The sequence below is a fragment of the Mirounga leonina genome, unplaced genomic scaffold (assembly GCF_011800145.1).
Source record: "Mirounga leonina isolate KUSES-001 unplaced genomic scaffold, KU_Mleo_1.0 Mir_199, whole genome shotgun sequence".
Taxonomy (NCBI): domain Eukaryota; kingdom Metazoa; phylum Chordata; class Mammalia; order Carnivora; family Phocidae; genus Mirounga; species Mirounga leonina.
The window spans coordinates 3,990,851-4,016,593 of NW_023270498.1; the positions used below are offsets into that span (position 1 = coordinate 3,990,851).

The 25,743-nt window shown below is 35.7% G+C and overlaps 1 protein-coding gene across 2 annotated transcripts in view; it reads right to left on the reverse strand.

The window, feature by feature from the left end:
• Positions 1-25,743, reverse strand: part of ZPBP (zona pellucida binding protein) — a 139,688-nt gene that overhangs the window by 75,272 nt on the left and 38,673 nt on the right. For both annotated transcript variants that reach the window (XM_035026471.1, XM_035026472.1), the window contains exons 5-6: positions 18,893-19,111; positions 4,130-4,206 (exon numbers count right to left, since the gene is read on the reverse strand). In XM_035026471.1, coding sequence (XP_034882362.1) covers positions 4,130-4,206; positions 18,893-19,111 — 296 coding nt within the window. The remainder of the gene's footprint in view (positions 1-4,129; positions 4,207-18,892; positions 19,112-25,743) is intronic.

Here is a 25,743-nt window from a genome sequence, read left to right on the forward strand (position 1 = left end):
GTTATATGCAACTAATGAATCACTAAACTCTAAGTCTGAAACTAATAATACACTGTTAATTAATTGATTTTAAATAAAAAAAAATTCAAATAGCATGTCAGCAATGAAAAAGAAACAAGTAATCAAAGGTAAAAACTTCCAGTTACAGTAGCGCCCCCCCAACCATGGAGGGTATGTCCCAAGACCCCCAGTGGATGCCTGAGAATTGTGAATATTACTCAACCCTATACATACCATGTTTTGTTCTATCCACACATACCTATGGTATAATTTAAATTTTATAAAGTATACCACAGTAAGGGATTAACAATAACAGGATAGAACAATTATAATAACGTACGATAATAAAAGTTACGTGAATGCAGTCTCTTTTATCTCTGACTCTTAAAATATCTTATTGTACTGTACTCGCCCCCTTGTTTTACTTGTGTGATGATAAAAATGTCTACATGATGACATGAAGTGTGGTGAATAATGCAGGCATTGTGACACAGCATTAGGCTAATACTGACCTACTGACAAACAAAAGAAGGAAGATCATATTCTTCTGGACTGTAACTGACCATGGGTAACTGAAACCATGGAAAGTGGAGCTGCAGGTACGGTGGGACAACTGTACAAGATAAGTAAGTCTAGCGATGTTAGGTACAGCACGGTCTCTCTGGTCAACAACACTGTATTGTATATTTGAAAGTTGCTAAGAGAGTAGATCTTAAAATTCTCATCGCATACCAAAATGTGCAACTTTGTGTGTTTACAGATATTAACTTAGTGTGGTAATAACATTGCAATATATACCTATATCAAATCATTATGTTGTATACCTAAAACTAATACATTATATGTCTAAAACCAACACTGTGTTATATGTCAATTTTATCTCAATATAAACAAATAAATGGGTAGATAGAGAAAATGAAACTCTAAAAGTACAAAGGATGAAAAAGGGAAAAAAAATTAGGCAACAATAGTAAAATAGTACACATAAATCCAATTGTATCAATAATTACATTAAATTTTATTGGAATAAATGCTCCAATTAAAGATTTTTTTTATTGAGAGAAGAAAGGGGTCAATTATATGTTGTCTACAAGAAACATGCATTTTAAATATAAAGAGAGAGATAATTGAAATTAAATGGTTAGGAACACATATCCCTTGCAAACAGTAAGCATAGGAAGACTGAATTAATAACATTAATTTCAGATAAAATTTGAGAGCAAGAATTAAAGGGGACATTTCATAAGGATAAAAAACAAACTACAGCTTTTAGTTTAAAGGTCTTGCATATTTTCTGCTAAATTTATAATGAAGACACATGTGGGTTTTTTCAATAAAGGCAGAATTAGCATTTGATACAAATGAATGAACATCCATAGCATAATCTCTCAGTAAACTAGAAACAGAAGGGAACTTACTTTATCTGGTAAAAGACATGAAAATTTGGAGCTAACAACATACTTAATAGTGAAAGCCTAAATGCTACCCCCCTAAGATCAGGAACAAGAAAATAAAGGGAAGAAAGTATCAACTCTCACCACATCTATTCAACATCATACTGTAGATTCAAACAGAATCAGTAAAGAAATAAAAGGCATAAAAATCAGAAAAAAAAAGAAACACTCTCTTATTTGCATATGACATGATGGTTTACATAAAAAATCCTAAGTAATCTTTAAAGTAACTACTGTAAGAAATGAATTTTACAAGTGGCTATAAATACAATATGCAAATATGCAACATGCAAGCACCTATTAAAAATTGAAACAACTGGTCAATGAATTTTTTAAATATCCATTTAAGACAGCACTAGGGAAAAAAAATCCACAAAATACTTAGGAATAAATTTTGAGCAGAAAATGTGCAAGACCTTTAAACTAAAAACTGCCAAAAAAAATAAATAAAAAGGTGAATTTTTTAAACCTAAATAAATGGGGAGAACTAACGTGTTAGGTTTTGGAAAACTTAATATTATCAAAATATCACTTCTCACCAATTGATCTATAGATACATGGTAACTCCTATCAGAATCCAGGGCATTTTTTGTTTGTTTTTAGAAATCTGACATGGTGATTTTTAAACCTTCTGGAAATAAAAAGGACCTAGAACATCTAGAACAATCTTGAAAAGGAACCAAGATAGAATAGTTATACAACTTGACATTAGATTTGCTGTAAAGGTACACGGCATGAACAAAGTGAGGTGATGGCATATGGGCTGACAAATACATCACTGGAAGAGAAGTGTGGAAAAACACAGTACCTTTAAGAAGAAATAGAACATATTTGGATCAAATCTTCAAAGAGTTAAGATATATCTCCACTGGGACAAATATGTCAAAATAAGTTTGAATTTACCATAGTCGGGGGAACATTTCAAGTTACTTAGATCTTGGCTAAAAACATAGTTGGGGGAACATTTCCACTTACTTAGGTCTTGCTAAATTTAAAGTGTATTTAGTAATAAATAAGAGTTAATACAAAATGAAAGGACCCGAAAGTTGAAAACTGAATGAAATGAAAAATAAAGCAGATAATATTAAATAATTTTTCAGATTTGTAAATCAAAGTCCCCAGAATGCTTCTGTGAAAATACTCTGCTCTGGAGATTTTGAATTCTTTTTATTATTATGCTATTATTACACTTCCATCAACCAGAAAAATACTTTAACATAATAGGCAAAAAGAGACTATTTTATGCCCAGAAGCCTAGAAAAGAAAGAAAGGGAACAGGAAGGAGAGCAGAAGAGAAAATGCAGATAAACAGATGTATAGCAAAAAAAAATTTCAAAAAAGGTATCCAAATGACAGTAAAAATCACGGGCAGAATGTTTGTTAAGCAACCTAATACAGCCATGTAACATTCTCAAGGAGTTAATAAAATTGCAGACCTTTGTTACTGCAAGTTTCATGGAATGCTGAATTTGATTTTTTTTTCTGTTTTCATATAAGAAGTACAAATAAAATTGATTCTCAATATTAAATGATATAAGGGAACTACAAATGGATACCAGCATGAGATCACCTTGAAGGAAAATAATAAAATGTCTCTGTTTCCTTCCTTACTCCTAATTCCTCTGCTTGAACACACATTCCCACATCACTAAGAAATTATATCAGCTGAAGGTCTATGACCATTTAAAAGTTTGAAAATTGGTAGAAGTCTAAAAGATGTGCTATTAATTAAAGATGATTAGCACAATAACCATGGATTAAGAAACAGTAATCAAAAAGTAAGACTGACTGCTCTCTGTTCCTGGTGCCCCAGAACATAACTTGTATTTCCAAAGTAAAGTTAAAAAACAAAACAAACAAACAAACAAAAACTACCTCAGAGATGAAAGGTAACTCCTAAGGAAAATTTTTAAATGGAAATACCTGATAACATAAAGATCGATGATGTAGCTGAATTTTGGGAGGCTTACAGGGCACAAATAAAGAAGTCATTCCCCTGTCATTTTCACCTGGCAAAAGTAATGGGTGTGGACCTGAATATGCAATACCTATACCTTCATAAGGAAATTCTGACAATTATCATAATGTAAGTAATCTTAAATTCCAAGTATTTAAAAATAACATTTTCTTACAAAGTGCTTCTTATCACCGAGGAGTAACCAGAGACAGGACACAACACTGCAGGAAGTTACTGAGTGTGAACAGTATGTGAAGTATAACATGAAAGAGAAAACTAAATTGGACTGCTGCTGGGAGCTTCAGCCTAATTTCTGCCTTAAACACAGACACAGGATGCTGGTTTTAGAGCAATATGAAAATGGTTAACAAACATGGTAGATCAAATTTATAATTTTAGGATGGGTAACAGTAACACTGAGAGAATTCTACTTGTTTAGTAATTATAAATTAACATGGAACAGCAAATAAGGTCAAAGAAAGAAAAATCATCTCTCTTAACACAGTTACAAATGCTAAATTTTAAAGCATTTCATAAAAATATTAACTGTATTACGTTCTTGTCATTTGTTATTTGATGAAGTTTTATTTTACTGCTGAATTTCCTAAATGTGGGGGGGCGGATTTGATGTGTTCAATAAATAGCTAAGATGCTTACTTACACACTGAGCATGTTCATTTTTTTCTTTTTTTAATTTCTCCAGCCTCACATAACATACCTTAGACAGTCTTTTGGAAGATTCACAACTATGGTCCGCACATGGCTTAGGTCCTTTTTCAGTGTCTAGAGATGAAACTGAGAAAATACATTATATTTTATCAAGGGCCCAAAGTCTGTATCACAGTATGAAAATTGGTTTTTGAAATATAAAACAGGTCATTTATCTAATATTTCTCTTCCACTAATAATTAAGCAATTTCCTAATGTTCAACTATACTATTCAGCTATAAATCTAAGCCAAAGATTTGTTTTATATAAATCAGGAAAACCTCACTATTACAGTGAACCTAAGAATTAATAATAATGTTAGTAACAATAACAACAGTGCCTGATGATGATAATGATGAGAAGAATAAAGACTACAACAGAAACACATGAAATAGAGAACAGAAAAATCATAGAAAAGCTTCACCAAACTAAGAGTTGCTTCTTTGAAAAGTAAACAAAATTTATAACCCCTTAGTGAAACTAACCAAGGAAAAAAGGGCCCAAACCAACAAAATTATAAATAAAAAAGGAGATACAACAACCGATAACATGGAAATTCAAGGGATCATTAAGAGGCTACTAGGAATAACTATACACCACTTAACTGTACAATGTGGAAGACATAAAAACTTGTGGAGACAATAAAAATCAAAGAGGAAATCAGAAAAAGATGACTTAAGGATTTCCATTAAATAATCTTTCTAAATTATTTCATCAACTTAATTACCACAGTTCTAAAACCTTCAGCTACTTCCCACTATTGATCAAAATATATAAAAAGAAATCTGATTTCTATCCCTAGGTTTAGCACTAATAAATACTGGCACATTATTTAATATCTCTTTGAGACCCAGTCTCTGCTCTGTAAAACAAGGGCTAAATATTATGATTTTGTCATTCTTTCTAGCTGTGAAAATATGATTTAAAGTATAAATATGTCAATCTTAACAATCTAAGCTGTCTATAACCACAAGCAATCATGACTATTTTACTTTCCACAAATTCTCTATGAGAATATAGATCCTTGCTCATATTATCAACATTTGCCTGATATTATATATGTCAGATGGATAAGCACTGATATGAAGATGATAAAATTGACCATAAAAGTATTAATAATGCAGAATACACTTGTAGAATACTGGGAAATCTTCGTTATTGTGATATTCTTTTTTATTATCTCCCCAAACCAGTACACATCATGAAATTTCCCTGTTGCCATCTGAACTGATATCATAAAGTATTATAAAACATCACAAAAAAGACAATATAGTACATCAGAGTGATTTTATAAAATCAAACAGAACAGATGTTAAGCTGAAGCAGATCTCCAAGCAGGACTATAGATTTGGAAAAAAGTATTTTTTTTATGGACTACTTTTTAAATCCTTTAAAAATGAGACCATCATAAAAATAGACCCAGGAGGGGCGCCTGGGTGACTCAGATGATTAAACATTGCCTTTGGCTCAGGTCATGATCCCAGGGTCCTGGGATTGAGGCCCGCATTGGGCTCCCTGCTTGGTGGGGAGCCTGCTTCTCCCTCTCCCTCTACTGTTCCCCCTGCTTGTGCTCTCTCACTCTCTCTCTGTCAAATAAATAAATAAAATCTTTAAAAAATAGACCCAGGAAATTCAAAATCTCTAGACTTATGTTATCAAAAATATACAGTGGCGTTAAAGAAAGCATTTTCAAAATGTAGCCAAATATTTAAAATATTATTTACCTAACGTAAAGCTTTTGAAACTACTGTTCATTATGAATTCAGAAGATGGTAGACCAGAGTCTACCAATTTATCATAGTATGATTATGAGATCAGATTATGAAGATACACAATTTTGTTTTTAATTTGAATCTGTATAAAAGTTTAAGGCAAATTTAAAAATCCATCAAAATATGCTATTTATTGGGGTGCCTGGGTGGCTCAGTCGTTTAAGTGTCTGCCTTCAGCTCAGGTCATGATCGGGCTCCCTCTTCGGCGGGGAGTCTGCTTCTCCCTCTGCCCCTCACCCTGCTCATGTTAGCTCTCTTTCTCAAATGAATAAACAAAATCTTTTAAAAAAATTACTCTGTATTAAACTAAAGCAAAATTGCTGGAAACAATAACAGAGAATCCACAGAAATTATCCAGACTCTAGAAGCAGTACAGACAGTGATTAATCAAGTCATTAACATCTAGAATGTTTAAGTTATAACTCAGTACTAAAGGTAGTAAGAGCCAACAGGCAAGTATATTCCCCCTGCTGCCCAATACCGTGTTAGGCAAACCACACAACACTTATGCTGTCTAGATCAGTTCACTCAATTAGCTCTCTGGATCTGACAGAGCAGTTAAACTTCTTTCTGAACCCCTGCCTCCTTTGATATACCTGCTTTACTTAGGCTAGACGGCAAAGCTCATCTTATATGAAATTATGTACTCTTTTTATCTTTTTATATGAAACTTTCTACAAAATTTAAAAATGAAAAAGACAAAAATGACAGCTGTAAAGTGGTAAAGTAGGATACTTCAAGCCACATCCTACCACAGAAATGCTGACAAAAATGACCCAAAACAGTCAAAATCAAGTTTGTTGAAACTCTGGAAAATACCTCATTTTTACATCAATGAAGAAAATGCTGAGTCAACAGAAGTTGACTTACGCATAGCACTTAAAGAATCTTTTATCAGAACATTAGCTAACATCAAGCTAAAGGACATGAGAGATCACATACAACAACGAATATAGTCTTTACAAACGCAGTTTAGATAAGTCACTAAACAAACAACTACAACCCACATGAGCAACAAAAACACAAGAGAGGTGGAAGAATCTGACTTCATGATTACTACCTGTAAGAATAATAAAAATGTACAGTTTTCAAAAAAAATTATAAGGAATGTAAAGAAAGAAGAGTACGAACCAAGAGCCAAAAAAACACAAAAACAAACTATCCCTGAGGAAGCACAGAAATTGGAATTACTAGACAGATTCTATATCAACTATATTAAATATACTCAGAAAACTAAAGGAAATAATGAACATAGAACAACAAAAAGGAAAATGATTTCTCAACAAACAGAACATATTAATAAAGTGAAAGATGACATAAAAAGAAACCAAAAAGAAATTCTGGAACTGACGGTTACAACAATGAAAATGCTGTAGGCTTTCAATTACAGATTTGATCTTGTGAAAGAATCAGTAAACTTGAGGATAGGTAAACTGAAATTATCAGTTAGAGGAGCAGAAAGAAAAGTCAGGAAAAGAAATGAAAGCCTAAGAGACCTGTGACACATCAAGGGTACCAACATATGCATAATGGGGGTCAAAGGTGAAAAAAAAAAGAAATGAACTAAAAGAACATTTGAAAAATTAATGCCAGTAATGTCCCAACTTGATAAAAGACACTATCTACATATCCAAAAAGATCAATGGAATTCAAGTAGGATAAAGGCAAGGAATTTAACAGTGAAACACATTATAACCAATCTGTCAAAAATCAAAGTCAAAGAAACTATCTTGAAAGCAGAAAGAGAGAGAAGAAAAAAAGGAAGTTGTCACTTATTATAAGTCCATAAAAAGATTAATAGCAGATTTCTTTTTTTTTTAAAGATTTTTAAAAAAATTTTACTTATTTATTCATGAGAGACAGAGAGAGAGAGAGGCAGAGGCAGAGGGAGAAGCAGGCACCCCGCGGAGCAGGGAGCCCGATGCGGGACTCGATCCCAGGACCCCAGGATCATGACCTGAGCCGAAGGCAGACGCTTAATGACTGAGCCACCCAGGCATCCCAATAGCAGATTTCTTGTATAAAAAAACAAAACAAAACAAAACAAAACAAAAAACCCATGAGGTCAAAGGCAGTGAGATAACATATTTAAAGTGTTAAAAGAAAAAAACTTCCAACCAAGAATCCTGTATCTGGAAAAGTATCCTTCAGAAATGAAGAAGTAAAATATTCCAACCACAACGTTTGCAACATTAGCTAATAACAGGATGACAGACAGTAATTCAATGCTATGCAAAGAAATAAAGAATAGTGTAAAGTCAACTCCACAGACATATGGCAATATTGTTGTATTTTTATTCTTTTAACTTCACTTTTTTATGTATATGATTAAAAAGAAATACATAAGATAATAATCATAAATCTATGTTAGTGGTAAACAATGTATAATAATGCAATTACTGAGAACACCATAGGGAGGAAGGAACAAACTATACTGGAGCAGAGTTTTGGTACACTGTTCAAACTAGGCTAGTATTCAAACTATACAGTTACATATTCAAGTTATTAACTGTAAAACTCAGGATAGCTGCCAAGAAAATAACTGGAATATATTCAGAAAAGGAAATGAGAATAAAATCAAAATGTTATTTTATAGTCAACTGAACACAAGAAAAATCAGTAACAGAACCATTAAGAAATAAAAAAGATAAAGAGAACTTCTGGTTTATAGTCCAACATGAAAGGCACTTGGATGCTGTCACTCCTGTCCTCACAGGAAAAGAGGTAAACAAACTGAGACTCACAAACTCTTCTTTGATTCACTAGACAACTGAGGTCTCAAGGAAAACTGCTGCCCACACAACTTTAGGGAAAAAAAGGTGGATATGGAGAATTATTGCTTACCAGGAGCAGAAGCCCTAGAACAAGAGCCTGCCAGGGGAGCTAGTACCAGTAGGAAAAAACTGCAACTTAGAATCTGTTGAGGCCTCACAATAAGAAAGCTCAAATATTAAAAAATTCCAGCTCACAGAGACCTCCACACTTTCATGAGTTTTGCCTCCATCGGTCCCAAGAGGCTCTCAGGGAGGGGACTGAAAACAAATCCCCTTGTGCTTCTAACATGAGGAAGAATAAAATAAACATTTTGAAATGCACCAAGAATATTCACTTGTCTTCAATAAAAGTTTGCCCTAAAGAGAAATATTTTACCACAGCTTAAGCACCTTAAGGTTTACCGGAGTCTAAATGACCTTGCAGACTGGAAATATCCAACTCCAACTACCTATAGGCTTTCAGTGCAAACCAAGAAAGAGGAGGAAAAACACTGCTGAAGGTTTCACACCAAAGGTCTAAGCTGTCTAAAATCTTGAGATCTGGTTGTGGGGCGATAGGATGCTTTTGCTACCTCTACAAATTACCACCACATCAACAGGGTATCTTATAAACCAGGAGATTACAACAGGAGGATTTTAAATCCCATACCTTATTTAATAAGAAGACTTTAGGGAAACAACAAAGGAGACAAACACAAGGGTATCACAGAAATTTTTAGCCTCTGAAACCCATAGTTCTCATAAAAAGTAAATAGAGCCCAAATCCTAAAGAGATAAATAAACAATATTATAATAAAACATACCTAACTCTGTTCTTACTATGAGGCACATAATGTCCAGTTTTCAATAAAAACTTGCAAGAAATACTCAAAGGCAAAAAAGTTTCAAGAAACACAGCAAGCAGGGTGTCTGGGTGGCACAGCTGGTTGGGCAACCAACTCTTGATTTCAGCTCAGGTCATGATCTCAAGGCCATGAGATCGAGCCCTGTATCAGGCTCTGAGCCCAGTGTGGAGTCTGCTTGAAATTCTCTCTCCCCCTCTTGACCTCTGCCCTTCCCCCTTCCACTCTCACCCTCTCTCTCTAAAACAAAATAAGTAAATAAAATCCTAAAAAAAAAAAGGAAAGAAACAGAACAAGCATTATAATCATACTCAGAAATGGAGAGGCATTGACACTATCAGACTGGAAATTTAAAATACCTATGACAATATGCAAAGGGCTCTAATGGAAAAGGTAGACAACATGCAAGAACAGATGGGTAATATAAGGAGAGAAATTAAAACTCTAAGAAAGAATCAAAAGGAAATGCCAGAATGAAAAACACCATAAAAGAAATGAATGGCTTCCATAAGCTCATCAGGAGATTCAATGTGGCTGAGGAGAGAATCAGAGTGGATTGAAGACTGAAGTATGTCAGTGGTCACTTCCGAATCTGAAAAGCAAAGTGAAAAAATGATGGGAAAAAAACAAACAGAAAAGAATTTCTAAGAACTGAACACTAACAAAAGCTACAATGTACATACAATAGGAATGAAGGAAAAGAATGAATGAAATGAAAGACTCTTTTTAGCAATAGTGGATGAGAATTTTCCAGTTGATGACCGACAAAAGCAGAGCTCCAGGAAACTGACAGACAACATGCAGAATAAATACTGAAAAGTCTTCACAGGGGTATACCATATTCAAACTATAGAAAATCAAACGAAAAGAAAATCTTGAAGGAAGCAAGAGGGGGAAAAAAGTTCTTACTTATAGAGAAGGAAGGGTAAGATTTACACTGAGGATTCTGGGAAGGTGGCAGAGTAGAAGTCTCCCCTCATACACAACAATTTCAGTGGAATAATCTGTGTCATGTAACTGCTTTGGAATTCAGGAGTCTATGGAATTATGGCAATTTCCAAGAGAAGGCTTGTACAGCAAATTGTTAATTTCAGTCAATTGTGGCTCTTAGCACAGTAGTCCTCTCCATCCAACATCCCAAGAACCATGGCAGGCAGCTGTGTGTGTATCCTTGAAATAGTCTGTACACAGCTTGTGGGAACCAAGATGGGGGAAATTAAAAAAAAAAACAATCCTGGCCTCCAAATACCAGATGTGTGCTTGATTTGTTCAGTGCTTCTTCCACAGAGATGCAGCTAAGGGGCAGGCGGCCATGACTGTTGCACTTCCTTCCGTGTCACAAGCCCCTCTCACACCAGCTGAGATGACTAACAGAAGACCAGAAGGGGCCGGTGCCCCCTTTTCACCTCATTTTTCTCCTTGTCCTTTTTGGGCAGCCAGACATTAAGCAGTAGGGTATCCAAAAGCAACATTTATGGGAAAAATTGGAAGTGACCATATATGCACAAAAAAGGTAAAAGAAAAGACAAGACCTGAGAGAACTTAAGTTTGTATCTCGCAAAGACCGTTGGCACAATTTAAAAAAATGAACAAAACAACAACAAAAGAAACAAACCCTGGAAAAGGAGAAGAATCTGATTTCTACACTTACACTATTAGATTCGAGTGCCCATGTTCAACAAATCATAAGACATATAAAGAAACAGTATGGTCCATTCAAAGGAAAAAAGTAAACCAATAGAAACTATCCCTGAAAAATACCTGATGTCAAGTTTACTGGACTAAGACTTTAAAACAGCCTCCTGGAAGATGGGGAAAGAATTAGAGAAGATGTAGATAAACTCAAAATTATGTATGAACAAATGGAAATATTAATAAAGAGACAGGAAACCTAAAAAGAATTCTGGAGCGGCCAAGTAGAACTGAAGTGAAAAATTCACTACAGTGATCTGAAGGCAGATGTGATCAGGCAGAAGAAACAATCAGCCCACTTGAAAACAGAACATTCGAAATTATCAAATCTGAGGAAAAGAAAAAGACTGAGGAAAAGTGAGCAGAACCTAAGAAAATTTTTGAACATCATCAAATGGACCAAAATATACACTATGGGAGTCCCAGAAGGAAAGAGAGAAAGTATCAGAGCAATCATTTTAATAAACACTGGCTGAAAACTTCTCAAATTTGATGAAATCATGAATATAAACATCTAAGAAGCTCAACAAATACCAAGTAAGGTGAACTCAAAGAGACTTACAGGAAGACACATTATAATGAAGCTTTTGAAAGACAAAGAATCATGAAAGCAGCAAGAAAGAAGTAATCTGTCTTATACAAAGGATCCTCAGTAAGATTATGAGCTGATCCAGCATCAAAAATTTTAGAGGCCAGATGTCATAGGCTGATATATTCAATGTGCTAAAAGTTGATTTTTGTTTGTTTGTTTAAGTATCAACCAAGAATCCTATAACATGCAAAACTGTCTTTTTAGAGTAAGGAAGATTCCTAGATAAACAAAAGCTAAGGGAGTTTGTTACCACTAGACCTGCCCTCCAAGAAATGCTCAAGGGAGTCCTGCAGGTGAAAGGGAAGGACACAAGACTGTAACCTGAAGCCCTATGAATAAAGATCTGGATAAAGGTAAGTATGTGAGTAATGCTAAAAGCTACTACTATTGTAAGATTGGATTCTAACAGCAATGTTTACATGATTTAAGAAGCTATTTAAAAACAATTAGTCTAAAAAGCTAGTATTACTATAACTTTGGTTCATAACTTCACACTTTACTTTCTGCATAATTTGAGACTAAATTCATTTAAAATAATTATATTGGGAGCAATTTATAAAGTCATAATTTTATGGCACTGACAATGGAAAAGGGTAGGAACAGAACTGTTAAAGCACACAAAAGACAAAGATACTATAAGAAAAGAATATTCTAGATCCATATCACTAATAAACACGTAAAACTCAACAAAATACTAGCAAACTGAATTCAGGGGCATATTAACAGGATAATATACCATGATTAAGTGGGATTTATTAGCAGGATGCAAGGATAGATCAACATATAAAAATCAATCATTGTAAGACACCACATTAACAGAATGAAGGGACCAAACCCCCACATGACCATCTCATTTGACGCAGAAAAGTCATTTTACAAAATTCAACACCCTTCCATGGAAAAAAATACTCAACAATGCAGAAACAGGAGGAAAATCCTACCATATAATGAAAGACACACACATATATATAATCAGTAGCCAATATCACATTCAGTGGTGAAAGACTAAAAGCTTTTCCTCCAAGACCAGGTTCAAAACAAGGATGCACACTTTTGCCATTTCTATTCAACAAAGTACTGGAAGTTCTAACTAATGCAGTAAGGCAAGAAAGAGAAATAAAAAGTATCCAACTGGAAAAGACGTAAAATTATTTCTGTTCACAGATGATGTTACATTTTATGTAGGAATAAAGATTCCATAAATAAAACTGTACAAACAAATTCAGCAAACTTGCCAGATACAAAGTCAGCTGCGTTTCTATATACTACAACCAACAGCATGAAAAGGAAAATACGAAAATAACTTCATTTATGATAGCATAAAAAAAAAAAAAAAACACCACCTAGGAATTAACTTAACCAAGGAGGTAAACTACTTATACTATGAAAATTACAAAGCATTGCTGAGAAAATAAAGAAGACATAAATGAATGGAAATGTGCCCATGTTCACAGATTGGAAGACCTAATATTATTAAGGTATTAATACTATCCGAAGCTATCTATGGATTCAATACATTCCCTACCAAAATCCCGATGTCCTTATCTGGCAGAAATGGAAAACCAGATGCTAAAAACCATGGAATTGCATCTGACTTCAAATAGGCAAAGCAATGTTGAAAGAAGAACAAAATCAAAGACTTGCATTTCCAAATTTCAAATCTCACTTTACAAAGCTACTATCAAAACCTTCTGAGCAAAGAAGCAGTGTGGTACTATAATAAGGAAAGGTTACACAGAAAAATGAAATAGAAGAGTCCAGAAATAAACCCATATGTCTGTGGCCAGCTGACTTTCAACAAGGGTGCCATTACAATTCAATGGGGGAGACCACAGTCTCCAAAAAATGCAGCTGGGACAACTGAACATCCACACTTCAGTGAAGACTGGACCCATATTTCACAGTATTTATTTTTTTATTTTTTATTTTATTTTATTTTTTTAAAGATTTTATTTATTTATTTGAGACAGAGAGAATGAGAGACAGAGAGCATGAGAGGGAGGAGGGTCAGAGGGAGAAGCAGACTCCCTGCCGAGCAGGGAGCCCGATGCGGGACTCGATCCCAGGACTCCAGGATCATGACCTGAGCCGAAGGCAGCCGCTTAACCAACTGAGCCACCCAGGCGCCCTATTTCACAGTATTTAAAAATAAATTACCTTAAAATCAATCTTTGACCTAAATACAGAGGTAAAACTTGAAAATTCTTAAAAGAAAACGAAGGAGTATACAAAAAGATCAATAAACAAGTTTACACTTCAAGGAAAAAGAAAGAATAAAAACAACACCACCACCACTTTTCCCAACATTAGAAGAAAGGAAATAATAAAAAAGCAGATGTCTTCTTTGGAAAAATGTTTGTTCATGCCCATTTTTTGGATTGGATTATTTTGGATTATTTGGTTTGGGGGTTCAGTTTTACAAGTTCTTTGTATATTGTGAATACTAAACCTTTATCAGATCTATCATTTGCAATTATCTTCTCCCATTCCATAGGCTGTCTTTTAGTTTTGTTGATTGTTTCCCTTGCTGTGCAAATCTTTTCTAAGTCCCAGTAGTTTATTTTTAAAAAACAGCTTCTGTTTCCCTTGCCTCAGGAGACAAATCCTCAAAGAAGTTGCTACAACCAATGTCAAAGAAGTTACTTCCTGGGTTCTCTTCTAGGACTTTATACTTTCAGGTCTCACATTTAGGTCTTTAATCCGTTTTGATTTTATTTTTGTGTATGGTGTAAGAAAGTGGTCCAGTTTTCCCAACACCATTTGTTGAAGAGATGAAGAGACTGTCTTTTTCCCGTCGGATATTCTTTCTTGCTTTGTCGAAGATTCACTGATGGTATAGTTACGAGATCGTCTATGGGTTTTCTAATCGGTTCCGCTGATCTGTGTCTATTTCTGCTCCAGTACCATACTGTGTTGATCACCACAGCTTTGTAATATAACTTGAAGTCCAGAATTTTGATGCCTCCAAGCTTTGCCTTTCCTTTTCAAGATTGTTTTGACTCCTTGGGGTCTTTTGTGGTTCCACACAAATGTTAGGATTGTTTGTTTTAGTTCTGTGAAAAATGTATTTTGGTATTTTGATAGGGATTGCATTAAATGTATAGACTGCTCTGGGTAGTATAGACATTTTAACAATATTTATTCTACCAATCCAGGGGGGAGGTTGGTAGGGGGACTGGTTAAATGGGTGATTGGGATTAAGGAGTGCACTTGTCATGATGAGCACAGGGTGATGTATGGAAGTGCTGAATTACTAGGATGTACATCTGTAACTAATATAACACTATATGTTAACTAGCTGGAATTAAAATCTTACAAAAATTGAAGCAGAAATAAATGAAATAGGGAATAGGAAAAAACAGAAATTATTAACAAAAACGATAGCTGGTTCTTTGAAAAAATTAAAAAATTGATAACTTTTCGCTAGATAAGCAAGAAAAAAGAGGCTCAAATAAGTAAAATTATAAGTGAATACGGAGACATTACAACTGATCCACAAAAATACAAAGGATCATTAGAGACTGCTATGAATAACAATATACCAAAAACTTGACAACCTGGAAGAAATTAGTATATATATATATATATTTTAAAGAATTTATTTATTTACTTTAGAGAGAAAGAGAGTGAAGTGAGGGGCGAAGCAGGGGCAGAGAGGGAGAGAGAAAGAGAGACAGAGTCTCAAGCACACTTCACACTGAGTGCAGAGCTCAATATGGGACTCCATCTCACAATGCTAAGATCATGACCTGAGCCGAAATCAAGCTTAACTGACTGAACCACCCAGGCATCCCAGAAATGGGTACATTCTTAAAACACACAACCTACCAGGACTGAGTCATGATAAAATAGAAAATATGAACAGATCAATAGCAAGTAGAAACTGAATTAGTCCCCAAAAGAAAAATCCCAGAACCAGGTATCTTCAGTGGTGAATTCTGCCAAATATTTTCAAAAAACTAACGTTAATCCTTCTCAAGCTCTTCCAAATTATTGAAGAACAGGTAACATGCCCAAACTCATTGTGCATGGCCTATATCAAAGTCAGATAAGGACACTACAAGAAAACTACAGACCAGTATCTCTATAGACCTATATCTCTACATACAGACCAATATATAATGAATATAGAGGGAAAGATTCTCAACAAAATACTAGCAAACCAAATTCAGTAGCACATTAAAAGCTTCACACCCTATGATCAAACAGGATTCATCCCTGGGATGCAAGGATGGTTCAACATATGCAAATCAACAACTGTGATGTATCACATTAACAGAATGAAAAATAAAATCCCATGATCGTCTCAACTGATGCAAAAGTATTTGACAAAATTCAATAGCCATTCACAATAAAAACCCCTAATAAATTTGGTATAAAGGAAAGTACTCCAATATAATAAAAGCCATATATGACAAGCCCACAGCTAACACCATACTCAATGATAAAAAGTTGAAAGATTTTCCTCTAAGATGAAGAACAAGATAAGGGTGCCTACTCTCACCATTCCAATAATAGTATTAGAAGTCCTAGCCCGAGCAATCAAGCAAGAGAAAGAAAGAAAAGGCATTTGAATCAAACACAAATAAGTAAAACTGTCTCTGTCTGTAGATGATGTGATCTTATATATAGAAAACCCCAAAGACTCCACTAAAAAACTTGTCAGATCTTATAAATGAATCTAGTAACCTTGTGGGGCATAAAATCAACATACAAGTATCAATTGCATTTCTATACAATAACGGCACATCACCTTAAAAGAAATAAAACAATCCCACTTATGATAACATCAAAAATAATAATATGCTTAGGAATAAATTTAAACAATAAGGTAAAAGATCTGTACACTGAAAATAGTAAGATATTGATAACAAAAACTGAAGACTCACAAATAAATAGAAAGATATCCCATGTTCATGAATTTAAAGATTCAACATTGTTAAAATGTCCATACAACCCAAAGCAATCTATGGATTCAATACAATCTCTATCAAGATTCCACCAGCATTTTTTACAGAAATTAAAAAAATACTAAAATTCTTATGGGACCACAAAAGACTCTGAATAGCCAATGTGTTTCTGAGAAAGAGGAAAACTAGAAGCAGTACATTCTAATTTAAATGTATATTACAAAGGTATAGTAATCAAAACAGTATGGTACTGGCATAAAAACAGACACAGATCTATGGGAGAGAAATGAGAGCCCAGGAAATAAACCCATCCATATAAGGTCAAAGGAGCCAAGAATACTCAATGGAGAATAGGTAATCTCTACGATAAGTTGTACTGGGAAAACCAAATAGTCAGTCACATGCAAAAGAATGAAACTGGACTCCGATCTCACACCACTCACAAAAATTAATTTGAATTGGATTAAAGATTTAAATGTAAGACAAACCATAAAATTCCTAGAAGAAAACATACAAGAATGCTCCTTGACAGTGAATATGGCAATGACTTTATGAATAGGACACCCAAAGCACAAACAATGAAAACAAAAAACATGTGGAACTACATCAAACTAGAAAAGTTCTTCACAGTAAAAGAAACAATTGTGTGTGTGTGTGTGTGTGTGTGTATCCATACACAATGAAACAGTATTTAGCCATGAAAATGAAGGAAATTCTGACATTTGCAACAAAGTGGATGAACCTTGAGGTTATTGTGCTAAGTGAAATAATTCAGACAGAGAAAAATAAATACTTATGATCTCACTTATACATAGAACAGACAAAAGCCACTCACAGGAAGAGAACTGATTGGTGGTTGCTGGGGTAGCAGGTGGGGCCTGAGGGAAATGGATAAAAGTAGACAAAGGGTATAAACTTTATATATATTTGTACATACACACACACACACGAAATCCTTACATTGTACTTCTTAAACTTACATACTGTTATATGCCAATTATTTCAATAAAGCTGGAAAGAAAATAAAAATTGGGCAAAGGACTTGAATATACTTTTCTCCATAAAATATACACAAATGGCCAAGAAGTACATGAGATGTTTAACATCATTAGTCATTAGAAAAATGCATATCAAGCCCACAATGCCTCATTTCTATTGTATATCATATCTTTTCTCTCATGGGTTCAACTTTACTTTCAAGGTCTTCTAAGGACTATTAAATGCCTATTAATAGCACCTATTAAACACACTGGGTACAAAGACCTCATAATTCTTATGAATGCTAATAGTGAGTCCTTGAAGAGCTAAAGAAAGAGTCTAACTGTGATACTTTGTCTCAGGGGCTACAGACTCACTTCCAAAATTTTTCTGAAGAAGGAGAAAAGTAGTAAAGAAGATAAAAGACAGTGCAAATGGGGTTTAACTCTTGTTTTTTCTCCTGTAAAGCTTCACACCTCTTAGTTGTGTCTAAAAATTCAATCGCTGATGGCCAAAAAACCAAACCAAAAAAACCCCCAAAAAACAAAACAAAACAAAAAACCAAAACCCAGAAAATTGGAGAAATGGGTGAGTACAATCCAACATCAGCAGCAGAGGAATCAAGGACAGAGTAAGGAGGAAAGGAAAACAGCAAGCAATATCATTTGAGATGGAAAGAGGATGGAGTCCTATTGCCAGGGGGACCCAATAAAAACATATGGATAGTTATTCCACAGTGTTTATTCATAAACAGGCCCTTTATAAATATACATATAGGTACAAAATCAATTCTTTGTTTTCAAGAAAACCTTGGGCCTCCATTCTGCGCTGTTATTAGGAAAAGCACAGTAAGCTGTTAAAATGGTCCTTCTGGTCTATAATATTAACTCACGTTATTAGAATCAGGTGCTTTTACAAATTAAATCTTTGTAACAGCTAAGTATCAAGATAGGCATTTCTTTATACCAAATTCTATTCTCTAGTAAATTACCACAGCAAGGTTTAGTTATTTGAGAGTGCCAACATTTCATTAAGTACGAGAATCAGTAGAATTTTATTTTGGGGCCTATCAGAATTATGTCAAAGCAGAGAACATGAAACATATTCAGAGCTATAACGTTTATTTTCAAAAAATGCTGCACGTAATTCACACGTCGTCAAAATTTGCTTTTTGTTTTCAATTCGTTTTCTTTAAAGAATTATATATACTTACCTGAAAATGTAAAGAACAATTCATTTTGCAAACCAGCTCTTTGCATCTTAACACGATGGCATTCTGACTTCAGTAAAGAAACTTCACATGAAAGGTCAAGAACCAATTTGCTTAAAATCTGAAGAAGTTTCTTCTCAAAAGAAATGTTATAGATACTATTGCAGGGAGCTGCATGATATCGAGCTGTGAACTGGTAATAATAATGAGGCTCACGATAAGCTGCAAAAAATTAAGGAATAACACAAAAATGGTCATTTAAACAATTAAAATATATTGCAACTACTAAAAAGAAATCATTACTTGGAGTAAGTTCATAATGTTCTTATATCCATCCTGCAGAAACTGAGGGATACAGGGATTGTGTCACATGCCCAATGCCTATGGAATAAAAACTAAGATTCTGGGTGCCTGGGTGGCTCAGTCGCTTAAGCGTCCAACTCTTGATTTCGGCTCAGGTCATAATCTCAGGGTTGTGAGGTTGAGCCCCTATCAGGCTCTGCGATCAGCAGAGAATCTACTTGAGAGTCTCTCCCTCTCCCTCTGCCCTTCCCCCCTACTTGCTCACGTTCACTCTCTCTTCCTCTCTCAAAAATAAATACATCTTTAAAAAAAAAAAAAAATCAAAACTAAGATTCTAACCAAGAAGCCTGCCCCATACACAGTTTGTGCCCTTAACCAATACAATATTCTTCCTCAAACTTAGGAATGAAATTTCTCAAAGTTTAAATATTCATTTTAAAATAAACAACAGGATGCCTGGGTGGCCCAGTCAGTTAAGCGTCTGCCTTCGGCTCAGGTCATAATCCCGGGGTCCCGGGATTGAGTCCTGCATCGGGCTCCCTGCTCAGTGGGGAGTCTGCTTCTCCCTCTGCCTGCCGCTCCCCCTGCTTGTGCTCTCTCTCTCTGTGTCAAATAAATAAATAAAATCTTTGGGGCGCCTGGGTGGCTCAGTCGTTGAGCGTATGCCTTCGGCTCAGGTCATGATCCCAGAGTCCTGGGATCAAGCCCCGCATCGGGCTCCCTGCTCTGTGGGAAGCCTGCTTCTCCCTCTCCCACTCCCCTTGCTTGTGTTCCCTCTCTCACTGTCTCTCTCTGTCAAATAAAATCTTTAAAAAAACAAATAAAAAAATAAATAAAAAATAAATAAATAAAATCTTTAAAAACTAACTAAATAAAATAAACAATAGTCCTGTAATTACCAACTATAGGCAGAAACTAGTATGTTTCTCATAAATCTACCAGTTTTACTGAGTTCCATTACAATATCTGAAACTGAGAACATTTTTTTCTAACCATTTTAAAATCTCACCGAAATGACAGGAAAAATATAAAAATGGTAAGAAATCCATCATAATTATATACATATTATGTAACCACATTCTCTGACACAATGACATCAAAATAAAAATCAACAATGAAAATCTGTCAAACATTTTAAAATAAAATACTACTATCTAACAAATGGCATATACCGTAAAGTAATGATGATTGAAAATATTATTAAAACAATTATAGTAACGTGACATGACAGTTGGAGAAACGGTACAGCCCACTTCCCAATGAAAGTGATGTCAATTGTTTTTAGAAGACAACCATTTATAACCTCTGGAAATGGTCCTAATGTAAGCAGAAAGAGACAGGGGTTCCCGGAAAAAGAAAGACATAGCTTTCTGGGCATAAGAAAAGTGATCTCAGGCCCCAGCCGTCTTAGGAAAGCTTATAAGAATGAACAGCCTGTACTAGACCAGGAGACAGCCTAATGATACCAGGAACAATAAATTAGTGATAAAATTTCCAGTGCTAGTTAGTTATGACAACTATCTCAATTAATTATGAGCAGACAGCAGTTCACCGCATTTTATTCTATCACCACTCTTCAGAAGAATCTGTGCTAAAACTTCAAAGCTGCAAAAGAGCTGAGAGATCTAGTCCAAGCCATTCACTTTGTGGACTTGCACACTATTGCTCAGGGAATGCAAAGGGATTTAAACACATTCTTTTGGGTGAGAGTAGGGGAAATGAGGCACCACCCAGGAGGTGAAATGACATTTGCCAGGAACACAATCCTCGACCACCCCACGGGCTGGCGGCTGAGGCCCTGGCTGGGGAGGAAGAAGTGTGTACGAATTAGGGAAGGCTAAATATTTTCTTGTAGTAACCAGAGCCAGTAAATGGTCATCAACTATTATTTACTACTTTTCTGATAACAGAAATAATCTTTGTGGAAGGACAAGCAAAAAATTTGTTAAGCAAACAAACAACCATACCAACTCCCAGTGCTGATTCAAAAGTGAAGTCTGGCCTGACACACACCCGTGAGTTACCTTCGTAGGATCTAAACCCCTCTGAGCACTCAGACTCTGGACCCACCAGAGCCAGAGACCTAATGACGCCCACCCCTACTGGCCCTCGGGACGTTGACCTGGACTCTGCCACCCTAAGACGACTTTTTGCCCAACTCCAACCTGTATTCCCCCTTGAGCAAGCCCCGTCATAAATACGGATGCACCCTCAGCCAAAGCTTCCCCAATTTTATTGTTCTATGAGACACTGCTGTGGGAAAGATCCCTGATGTTCTCCTTACTCATTCCAAGTAGAACCTTTCCTTTTCCTATTCTTTGGCTCGGTTGTGTCTTTGGGCTCCACACCCACCAAGGGGGGAACTGAGTTTGGGGTAACACTAGGGCAAAGAAAAAAGGGAAAAAGCGTTTGTTCCAGAAATCTACTAAAAGTCAGTAAGAACAGTGAAGAGTCTGAGGAGTTGAAGCCAGACCTCCCTCCCCCGCTCCCTCCCCTCAGCTAGATGGAAACTCCACCGCAGACTAGTGCAGACAGGAATGCAGGGGCGCCCTCTTCCCCCAGCTCCCAGACAGCAGCCTCCCAGGAGGGGCAGGAGGTCAGCATTTCCCCTGCTGACCAGAGCTACCTGTTGCTGAAGTGAACTTGCAGGTGATACGGTGGAGAGGGGATGACTCCCTTCGTCCAGTCATCAGCACTTTGCGAGACAGAGGCTCAACACTGGCTGCAGCAATGCTGAGAATCCTGGGGCCCTCACAGCCCCTGCCCAGTTTATGGTATGAGGGGGTCCACACCAGGAGCAGCAAACGGAGGAGTCCCAGGGATGCCACTGCTACCCCTCCACCAAGCGCTAAGCAACTAGAGCAGGGTGGCACTCAGTGGGAGCACACCACTGTCCCCACCCTCAGCCCAGGGGCTGCGGGTCAGAGAATTTGCCAAAGGGGGTTGGCAGGCTGTAGAACACAGAGCTCCGAATCTTTTCTCAAAGGAACAGAAACCACTTGAGATACAGTGCAGGAAGTTTGAACCTCAGGGTAGTCTCAAAAACAGCAGAGGTCAGGGGCGCCTGGGTGGCTCAGCCTTTAAGCGTCTGCCTTCAGCTCAGGTCATGATCCCTGGGTCCTGGGATCAAGCCCTGCATCTGGCTTCCTGCTCTGCAGAGAGCCTGCTTCTCCCTCTCCCTCTGCCTGCCGCTCTGCCTACTCTCTCTCTCTGTCAAATAAATAAAATCTTAAAAAAAAACAAACAAACCAGCAGAGGTCTTGTGAAAGACAACCGGGAAAACTTTTATAGATTCATTGGATATATAGGTGAATAAGAGCCTGCCTAGTTTGTCAGAGAGCAACACTGGAAAAGTCAGCTGGGAGGAGCTATCCCGGGGTCAGAAAAAATCTCAAACACTGACCTGGGAAATATCCCTTCAAAGGAACCCAAATTTAACTGGATCAGTCTTCAGAGGAATTTATGCCCAGGGCATTGTTAAAAACAAAAGATCCATCGTACTGCTGTGGGTACACCCACGCTGCACCTTCCTAAAACAAACAAGGGTGGGTGGGGGGGTGGGCGTGGGATGTCTTCGTGTTATGGTGGGTGAGAAATGAACTTCACAGAAATGATGTAGGCACTTGCTCAGCAAATAAACATGAAATAATTATCACAAGCCTGGGGAGGGCAGGGGTGTGGGTCACTACCCAGAGTTCCTACGCTATCTAAAAAGTTCAGTTTCTGGAAAAAATTTGAGTCAAGCAAGGAAACAGGAAAGTATGACTCATGTACTGGAAAAGCTAGGGAACAGTAACCACTTGTGAGAATGATCAGATATGGGATTTAAAAGATAAGTACTTCAAAGCATTCATCATAAATATGTTAAAACAGGCACCTAGGTGGCTCAGTTAGTTGGGCATCTGCAGTTTTGGCTCATGTTGTGATCTCAGTGTGATGAGATCGAGCCTCATGTCAGGCTCCACACTGAGCACGGAGCCGGCTTGGGATTCTTTCTCTCTCTCCCCCTCTGCCCCTTCCCCTGGCTCACGCACATAAAAAGAAAGAAAAGTTAAAATAACTAAAGGAAATTATGATTAAAGACGGAAGGCATAATGACAATCTCACATCAAATAGGGAATATCTATAAAGTAAGAATTATAAAAAATGAACCACGTGGACATACTGCAGTTGAAAAATGAAAACACTGAAAGGAGAAATGGACCAAGGGGCTCAGCAGATGTGATCTGGCCAAAAAATGAATCAGCTAAAAGAAGTTCTTCAGACTGAAAGAACATGATCTCAGTCAATAATGTGAATCCACACCAAAAAATAAAGTGCTCCAGTAAAGGTAATTATGTAATTATGAAGACAGTGTAAGTGCATATTTCTTCTACTTTTTTCCTCTTTCCAGATTTAAAAAGCAGTTGTATCAAAGAATCTGTATACAAGGTACCATTGGTCCCCATGTATGGGGCTACAAAAATGACTACAGATGGTAACTTGATACATGGGAGCAAATGAAAAAAATAAAAAATGATCAACAAGAAGACAGATAAAACAAAACCTATAAACATACACCCTCTCGCCTTTCTATTTCTGGCTTCTCAGAAACTATATGAAACTATATAAAATAATAACTATGTATTGTTAGTTGTGTAACATTTACAAATATAACATGTACAATATTAATACCACAAAAAGCAGGAAAAAGGAATATATATACATAAGAGTAACATTTCTATAACTCACTGGAATTAAGTTAGTATAAATGTCAAGGTGACTGTGATAGGTTAAAATATATGTGGTATGTATCAGAACGGTCAATAAAGGAATAACTCAAAAATATATAGTGAAAAATCATTAAATAAATTAAAATGCCACATTAGAAAATGTGCATTTACTTCAAAAGAATTAATGAAAAATAGAGGAACATTCATGAAACAAGAAATAAAACAATAGTGTATATCTAATTATATAAAAATAATGTGAATGAATGATACTATCTAATCAAAAGGCAGAAACTGAAACTGGATTGAAAAAGCAGTATCAACTATTTGGTGTCTACACGAGCCACACACTACATTAAAAGATACAAATAAACTGAAAGTAATAAAGTGAAAAATGATACACTATGCATACAGCAACCACAAGAAAGCAGACGTGGCTATACAATTATCAGGCAAGATAGACTTTAAAGGAAAAAAAAAATATTCCTACAAAGAGGAACATTTTATTAAGATAAAAAGGACAATCCCTCAATTATAAACACAGACACACCTTAGAACAAAGCACCAAAATGAAACAAAACCTGACAGAAATAAAAAAAGAAATCAACAACTTAACACTATTAGTTAAGAGACATCAATGCCATGCTTACAATAATAGAACAAATAGGAAGAAGAACAACAAAGAAATAGAAGACTTGAGTAATGTCACGAACCAAACAGAACCAACAGGTATCTACAGAACTCTCCACCCAACAGAAGCAGAATATACCTTTTTCTCAAGTGCTCATAGCACATTCTCAAAGATGTTGCATATTCTAAGCTACAAATCTCAATCAACTTAAAAGGATTGAAATACAAAGTATTTTCTCTGACTACAACGGAATAAAATTAGAATAACAAAAAGAAATTTGAGAAATTCACAGCAGAAACTAAGAGTTGGACACTTAACCAACTGTGCCACCCAGGTGTGCCAAATTCTAGAAAACATTTAAAGAATTGTTAACAATTCTTAATTAACTCTTCCAAAATCAGAAGATGAAGAAAAACTTCCCAATTCATACTATGAGACCAGTATTACCCTGACAGAAAAACCAAACAAAAAATTTATCACAAGAAATCTATGGATCAATCTCTTATGAATATAGATGCAAAAACTTTTAACAAAACACTAGCAAACTGAATCTTGCAGGGTACTGAAAGAATCATACATCATGACCAAGTGGGATTTATCCCAGAAATTCAAGGTTGGTTTAACATTTGAAACCCAATGAATGTAATATACTATGAAATAAAAACCACATAATTATCTCAATGGAGAAAAAAAGAAAAACTTGACAAAATCCAACAATGTTCCATATGTACACACATAATCAACAAACTTGGAATAGGAAACTTCCTCAACCTAATCAAGAGCACCTACATAAAAACCACATCTAATATCACATTTACAAGCAAGGCAAGAATGTCTGCTTTCACCATTCTTATTCAGCAAAATACTGGAAGTCCATTCACCACAGTAAGAAAAACAAGGCATACAAATTGAAAAAAAAAAAAGAATAAATAAAACTGTCCCTATGTGTTTATGACATGACTGTCTCACAAAGAATCTACAAAATAAAAAGATTCTAGAACTGTTAAGTAACCCTAACAAAATGACAGGTTATAAGATTAAGACACAAATAATAAGTCATTAATTATGTATTAACAATAGACATGTGGAATCCAAAATTTAAAACCTAATACCATCCAAAATTGTTCCAAAAAACAAAATAATATACTTAGGTAGGTACTTAACATGTACATAAAAGAAATAAGAATAGATTAAGAAATAACAGATAAAAG